Genomic DNA, 8,339 nt, shown 5'->3' with positions numbered 1-8,339 from the left:
CAGGTGTGCAAACAAGAACGAGGAAGCAATAAACCCTGGCAAGAGGTAAATCTGCAAGCGAAACCACCGTGAGTAATTGGACTTTGAACCACTTTGCAAGATGCATCGCCTGGGAACTGCAGCTGATTATCTCCATTTATATAACCATTGAGCCATTTGAGTAGCCGACTTGCCAGCCAGCAGATATTATTAGATTACAGTACGCCTGCTTGTGGCAGCCAAGGGAGGAGAATTGGGGCACTTTCCCTGAGCTGGGAGGAATTCGATTTCTTGGGGAGGGCTAAGTCTGTACATGGCTTTAAGTCTGCACCATCTAATCCTTTCTTGCATGTGATGGGCTGCTTGAAATGTTATGGCAAGGTTTGAAATATGGCCTGGAAGTCTCATCCCTGACTTGACCCTGAAACCGAACAGTGTGGGATCTATGAGCTGCTGAAAATGAGTCTACAATAATCATTACATGAGAAATTGAAATTAATTCCGCACATATGTTTTACATACAACAGCAAAACCTGCGACTTGAATTGATTAATTTTGTGAGAGCCGGCATGGTGCAGGGGTTAGAGTGCTGGAGCAGGATCTGGGAGAAGGAGGTCTGATTCCCCACTTTGCAGTAGAAGCTTGCTGGGTGGCTTTGGGCGAGTCACACGTGCTCAGTCTAACCTACCTTAGAGGGTTGCTGTGAGGGTAAAATGGAGGGTAGGCAACTGATGTAGGCCACTTTGAGTACCCACTGAGGAGAAAGGTGGGATATAAATTAAGTAACTATTCATTCTCAGTACTCCACACAGACACACACACACAAATTCTTTGTTGACAGCAGTGGCTAAGTAACAAGCACTCCTCCTGTAGTACAGAGATGTCTATGTCCAGAATCCAGGACTCAAGCTATCTTGTTAATATGATCTCCACATGAGAGCATAGTTCCTGCTCCTCTTCCTCTCTGTATAACAGGTCTCTTCTGGTAAGTGACCACTTCCAAGTTTTAGAGAAAATAATAGGCCTTTTTGACTGTCCTGGTGACCTGTCCTCTAGAAGGACAAGGGAGGAAAGAAAGAACACATGGGTAGTTATGGCAAGTAGGTAGCTTTTATACCCCTTGCCGACACACAGGTGTCTCACGAGTTCTGCCTTTACTCTCTAAAGGTAACGTGCGCCACAACTGACTCATGTTTTGGGGACAAGAGAAGAACAGAGGTAGTTTGCCATTGCCTTCCTCCTAACAGCAGTCACCAGTACTCCAGGGGATTGGCATTGGCGGGCTCTGGGAACTTGATGAGATACTCCCTCACCATCATCTCTGTCGAACCTTCTGCCATTGCCCACCTGGTATCTCCACTGCTGTTGACCTCCCATTTCACTACTGACAACCAATAGTGGACCTTCTCCCTGGTCGGGTTCATTAAGGCAGAGGTGTTGGGCTGTGGTCCCCCCTCCCATTCTTTTCAACCCACCGTTCCCTCTGGCCATGCCTGTTGGCCTTTGGCCTCTGTACTTCTTTGCAGAGCTCACACTTCTATTGCAAGAGCTCTGCATTCAGAAGAGCAATGCTGCCTTTTATCGGGGGGTCAAAGATACAGGCCAGCTTCTACTCCCCTTTATTGCAGAGGGGATGGAACCTGGTGGTGATGCCCACCTACAACCATGCTACCAAGACCCTGACCCATGGGGGAACAGTCAGCTCCAGTGTGGAGGCCAGTGCCTCGTCCAGTTCTCGAATCAGGGGGATAACTAGCTAGTCACAGTGAGGCTGATAAAACGGAACACAGGCTATGGCAAATAAAATGCAAGTCTGTGGTCAGGCAGGCAAAAAGGGAATATGAGGAGCATATAGCAAAAAACGTAAAAACCAACAACAAAACTTTCTTCAAATACATTAGAAGCAGGAAACCAGCCAGGGAGGCAGTGGGGCCCTTGGATGACCAAGGGGTAAAAGGAGTACTGAAGGATGATAGGGAAATGGCTGAGAAGCTAAATGCATTTTTTGCCTCTGTCTTCACTGTGGAAGATGAGAAGTGCTTGCCCACTCCAGAACCGCTGATTTCGGGAGGGGTGTTGAAAGACCTGAGTCAGATTGAGGTGACGAAACAGGAGGTCCTAAAACTGATAGACAACTTAAAAACTGATAAATCACCAGGCCCAGATGGCATACATCCGAGAGTTCTGAAAGAACTCAAATGTGAACTTGTGGATCTCCTGACAAAAATATGTAATCTTTCCTTAAAATCTGCCTCCATTCCTGAGGACTGGAAGGTAGCTAATGTCATTCCCATCTTTAAAAAGGGTTCCAGAGGAGATCCGGGAAATTACAGGCCAGTCAGTCTGACGTTGATACCGGGTAAACTGGTGGAAACCATTATTAAGAAAAGAATTAGTAGGCACATAGATGAACAAAACCTATTGAGGCAGACTCAGCACGGTTTCTGTAAGGGAAGATCTTGTCTCACTAACCTGTTAGTGTTCTTTGAGGGGGTGAACAAACATGTGGACAAGGGGGATCCAATAGATATTGTTTACCTTGACTTCCAGAAAGCTTTTGATAAAGTTCCTCATCAAAGGCTCCTAAGTAAGCTCAAAAATCATGGGATAGAAGGACAAGTTCTTTTATGGATCAAAAACTGGCTAGTTCATAGAAAACAGAGAGTGAGTGTAGGTGGGCAATTTTCTCAGTGGAGGGTGGTAAGCAGTGGGGTACCGCAGGGATCAGTACTTGGTCCACTGCTTTTTAACTTGTTCATTAATGATTTGGAGATGGGAGTAAGCAGTGAAGTGGCTAAATTTGCGGATGATACGAAGTTGTTCAGGGTGGTGAAAACCAGTGAGGATTGTGAGGCACTCCAAGGGGATCTGTCAAGGATGGGCGAGTGGGCGTCAACATGGCAAATGGGGTTCAATGTGGCCAAGTGCAAGGTGATGCACATTGGAGCCAAAAATCCTAAATATAAATACACATTGATGGGGTCTGAACTGGCAGAGACTGAGCAAGAGAGAGATCTTGGAGTTGTAGTGGATAACTCACTGAAAATGTTGAGACAGTGTGTGACTGCAATAAAGAAGGCCAATGCTATGCTGGGGATTATTAGGAAGGGTATTGAAAACAGATCAGCCAATATCATAATGCCCCTATATAAATCAATGGTGCGATCTCATTTGGAATACTGTGTGGCAGTTCTGGTCACCACACCTTAAAAGGATATTATAGCTTTGGAAAAAGTGCAGAAAAGGGCAACTCGAATGATAAAAGGGTTGGAACACTTTCCGTATGAGGAAAGGTTAAAGCGCTTAGGGCTCTTTAGCTTGGAGCAACGACGACTGAGGGGTGACATGATCGAGGTTTATAAGATTATGCATGGGAAAGAGCAGGTAGATAAAGAGGTACTTTTCTCCCTTTCTCACAATACAAGAACTCGTGGGCACTCCATGAAATTGCTGAACGGTCGGGTTAGAACGGATAAAAGGAAGTACTTCTTCACCCAAAGAGTGATTAACACTTGGAATTCACTGCCACAGGAAGTGGTGGTGGCTACAAGCATGGACGGCTTCAAAAGGGAATTAGATAAGCATATGGAGCAGAGGTCCATCAGTGGCTATTAGCCACAAGGTATAGATAGGGGCTCTGGGGCAAGTGATGCTCTGTCTTCTTGGTGCTTGGGGGGGGGGTCAACAGTGGGAGGGTTTCTAGTGTCCTGGCCCCACTGGTGGACCTCCTGATGGCACTGGTTTTTCTGACCACTGTATGATACAGAGTGTTGGGCTGGATGGGCCTTTGGCCTGATCCAACATTGGCATCTCTTATGTTCTTATGTACTTGCCCCAGGTTGGCCTTATAGGTGCAGATCACATTGGTGGTGTCCTGGAATGTTTTGAGGACATGCATCATTTGGTAGAGGATTGGCCAGTTGTTGGCGCTGATGCTAAGCTCCTCTTTCCTGTGCAGGATGGTCATGGATGAGATGACATCCTGCAATGTGCTCTTCTGCTCCACCGAATGCACAATAATGGCATAAGTGGAGTTCCTCAGCCCCCTTCCCCTGCCTCTCGCGCAGCAGATGGGCAGATTTCATGCTGCTTGAGAAGAGGGCAGCCAAATGCTGGTGGATCTCAAGCAAGAACCACATCTCAAGGGGGACAGCATCCCAAATGGCCTTGACATTGCTCTCCAGCCCCAGAGCAACCTTCACTAACAGCTGAAGCATATGCACCAGCTAGATGATGCCCTTGAGGTCCACATGTGTCATCTCCGCCAGCATGATGGTGCTGGCGTCCATGACCATGTAGCCATGGATGATGTTGCCACTGCCTACCCACCCCCTCAGGATACTCTGTATCACCCTGTAGCAATGTTTTGTGCTGTGTGATCTGCATTTATGCCCTGCAAATCAAGCAGAACCAATTAGTAGCCTGGTGGCAGGGTCTGAGCCGTTCCCTGACAGTCCTGCTGGCTGCTCCAGAGGTCTGCCATGTAGTGCACAGTTCTGCCTTGTGCTCTGGAGAGCTGAGCCTTGACAATCACCACTGCAGCCGGTGAAAGGCTATGTCCTCGATGAGGGAGAAGGGTTGGCCATCCACAGCAATCATCTCACTGATGATGAGGTGTCTGACTGCCTTCTGGGCCCTCCACATAGCTGTTTTGATCTCTTGAAGGGTGGCCCACCTTGATGTCCCACCAAAGGCTGCCTGAGTACGGGAAACATTTCTTGGAAAGGCCTCCTGCTCCACCTTCACTTCTCCCTGCTGAGTGGGAGTGGGCCTCTTCTTCCTCCCGCAGGCTGCTACTCTTTTCTCTGGTGGCAACATAGTTGGATCACAGTGCACCCTTTGCAGGTGTCTGTGGAGGATGGAGGATGGATGAGGACAAGTGCTGGGGGTTTGAACCCCTCTGGACATGTGGCACACCTAGTACTCCGCCACACAGGGGCCATTGGGGAGGGTGCAAAAATGTTGCCAAACTGTGGGCTCCCCTCCACCCTCTGAATCACTGCTGTCAGAGTCTTCCTGGTGTCTCTGGGCAGTACTAACAACTCTTCTGCCTCTGTGGAGAACCCCAGGAACAGATCAGGGGAAGGATGCTATGAGATGCCCTGCTAGGGCTGGGCTCCAGTAGGCTGGCAGAATGGGTTTGGTGCCCGGGGATAGCAGGGGGTGGAGGACTTCTTCCCCCCACGATGAGCACCTTTGCACCCACTTTCACCCTCATTGCACACAGAGGTGTTCATACTCAGGAGGGGTGGGAGAGTATAAAAAAAATGGGAGACCTTTTTTGGTGGATCTGTAACTGGGACTCCAGAAATGTAACCCACCCCCAACTCTGAGAGATTATAGAGGAGCAGGTGGCAGGGTGAGACTCCCTGTGCCTTTGGTGTCCATTCTGTACACTTTTGAACATGTGCATGGGGTCCATTCTGTACACTTTTGAACCTGCACCTGACATAACCCCCAAAAGCACTTTCCTGGTTTGACCTTAGTCCTGTTAGGTTTGCACTACCACATGACACTGGTTCGACTGGGTTTGCAGAAATGCCCCTCCTTCAGTTTCTGCTGCAACGATTCTCTGGCTTGACCTTAGTCCTGTTGGGTTTGCGGTGCCACAGTGGCACTGGTTGTGCTGGGCTTGCAAAATGCCCCCTACCTTCAGCTTCTCCTGAAAGATTCTCTGGGACTTTGATTCTTTTCTGCAGGGCCCTTGCTTTTTTTGCTTCTTTGGAAAGAATGGAGGATAGGGGCACCTTATTTTTTTTTGGGGGGGGGCATAACTCGGAGCTCGTAAGTGTAATCATTACCAAACTTGGAGGGCAGGTAGAGGAGAGTCAGCCAGAGATCCTCTGTGAGCTTGGCTATCTCTAGCCCACCGGGGATACATTCTGCTGCATCAAGAACCAAACTGGTTTGTTTGGCTGCTAAAATTTCGTGATGGTTCATACCACGAACTGAACCAAACCACATTTTCCCAGTTCATGTCCATCCCTAAAAAGCAGATAGACTAGTCAGTTTGCTACACTGTATTGCTCACATCTGGAGCTAGACAGACCATTTCCTGCTCTCCTAGCAATGAACCGCATTGATATAGAACAGCTGTAGCCCCCAACTCCTGAGGATGAGGGCTAGGGAGCTATGAATCGAGCCCTGGAGCCCAGCAGTCTCACCCTGTTGTGGGGAAGATGAAGAAATTCCAAGTTGTTTCCCCCTCCCCCATGATTTCTTATAGATCCTCAGTTTGTATGTTTATAATCTGATCTTGAGGTGGTCCGTAATTCTTTGATCTTATGTGATGATTTTAATTGTTTCACAAGAGAAGCTTGTGAGTGTTGACAGCAAAAACACTGAAGTGTTTGGCCCTGGCTTCCTTTCAGCATTATATTATTCCAAGACAATGGGGTGGGTAAAGAGCATGCAAAGGCCAACAGGAGCCTATTGTCTAAAGGAACAGATTGGGATGTGGCCCATTTGAAGGGGCTCAGTGGGAGGGCTCTGATGCCCTGGAGGCTGGAGGATTTGCCAGGCAGTCCTAATCTGCATCTGGTTGATTTAAAACCCCTTTGACAACCAGGCCAGTTTAACCCAAGTACAAAAAAGTCCCCAATATGATATATATCAGTTACTATCAATTGTACAGCCACTAATCTCTTTAGGGCATGTCTGATCAATTAATGTTTTCTTCTTTTCTTTCTGAAGTAATGTGGGGTTTTTTTAGTGGTTGTAAACCACATCGGCTTCTGCTTTGTAAAAAGTGGGATAGAAATATCTTATGTAAATAAAATACACCACAAGTAGCTTACATAGCTCACAATTATCCCTGTGTTTTCCAGCTTAGCATATTAATATTCAGCTTCCCCCCTCATGGATCACTGCCTTGTCGTGGCGAGGGGGCTTGCGCGGTTCGATGAAGCTGTGGGCTATGCCGTGAAGGGCCACCCAGGACAGACAGGCCCCAGCAGAGAACTCAGACCAAGTGTGATCCACTGAAGAAGGAAATGGCAACCCAGTCCAGTATCTTTGCCAAGAAAACCCCATGGACAATAACAAAAGGCTAAAAGATATGACTCCGGAAGATGAGCCCCTCAGGTCGGAAGGTGTCCAATATGCTACTGGAGAAGAGCAGAGGGCAAGTACAAGTAACCCCAGAAAGAGTGAAGCGGCTGGGCCAAAGCCGAAAGGATGCTCAGTTGTGGATGTGTCTGATGGTGAAAGGAAAGTCCGATGCTGCAAAGAACAATATTGCATAGGAACCTGAAATTTAAGATCTATGAATCAAGGTAAGCTTGACGTGGTCAAAAATGAGATGGCAAGACTGAACATCGATATCCTAGGAATCAGTGAACTAAAGTGGACAGGAATGGGCGAATTTAACTCAGAAGACCATTATATCTACTACTGTGGCCAGGAATCTCGTAGAAAAAATGGTGTGGCCTTTATAGTCAACAAGAGAGTGCAAAAGGCAGTACTGGGATACAATCTCAAAAATGACAGAATGATTTCTGTCCGATTCCAAGGCAAACCATTCAACATCACAGTAATTCAAGTGTATGCCCCAACCACTGATGCAGAAGAGGCTGAAGTGGACCGGTTCTATGAAGACCTACAACACCTCCTAGAACTAACACCAAAAAATGATGTCCTCATCATCATAGGGGACTGGAATGCTAAAGTAGGAAGTGAAAAGGTAACTGGAATAACAGACAAGTTTGGCCTTGGAAAGCAAAATGAAGCAGGGCAAAGGTTAACAGAGTTTTGTCAAGAGAACACACTGGTCATAGCGAACACCCTTTTCCAACAACCTAAGAGGCGACTCTACACATGGACATCACCAGATGGGCAACACCGAAATCAGATTGACTATATAATTTGCAGTCAAAGATGGAGAAGCTCTATCCAGTCAGTAAAAACAAGACCTGGAGCTGACTGTGGTTCAGATCATGAGCTACTCATAGCAAAATTCAGACTTAAACTGAAGAAAATTGGGAAAACCACGAGGCCATTCAGGTTTGACCTAGATCGCATCCCTGATGAATATACAGTAGAGGTGAAGAATAGATTCAAGGGTCTGGATTTGATAGATAGAGTGCCTGAAGAACTATGGACGGAGGTTCGTGACATTGTACAGGAGGCAGCAATCACCACCATCCCAAAGAAAAAGAAATGCAAGAAAGCAAAGCAAAGTGGCTTTCTGATGAGGCTTTACAAATAGCAGAGGAAAGAAGGAAAGCGAAAGGCAATGGCGAAAAGGAAAGATTTACCCAACTGAATGCAGATTTCCAGAGAACAGCAAGGAATGACCATGGGCCATCTGGGTGCTGCTGCCCCAGATGAGCGACAGGGCCCGTGGAAGGAAGCCTCCAGAG

At 47.3% G+C, this 8,339-nt stretch overlaps 1 protein-coding gene across 1 annotated transcript; it reads left to right on the top strand.

Annotated features, from left to right (window-relative positions):
• Positions 1-7,036: 7,036 nt before the first annotated feature.
• LOC107117482 (craniofacial development protein 2-like) lies at positions 7,037-7,975 on the top strand (the record flags this gene model as incomplete). Its single annotated transcript, XM_015419609.1, is given in 1 exon segment — positions 7,037-7,975. A coding segment is annotated over 1 exon segment (939 nt), but the record flags the coding sequence as incomplete, so codon positions are not given.
• Positions 7,976-8,339: the final 364 nt, after the last annotated feature.

Source organism: Gekko japonicus, unplaced genomic scaffold (assembly GCF_001447785.1).
Source record: "Gekko japonicus isolate JY-2015 unplaced genomic scaffold, Gekko_japonicus_V1.1 scaffold1060, whole genome shotgun sequence".
Taxonomy (NCBI): domain Eukaryota; kingdom Metazoa; phylum Chordata; class Lepidosauria; order Squamata; family Gekkonidae; genus Gekko; species Gekko japonicus.
Note: the sequence above shows the minus strand (reverse complement) of the source record. Positions and strands in the feature narration are given on the sequence as shown.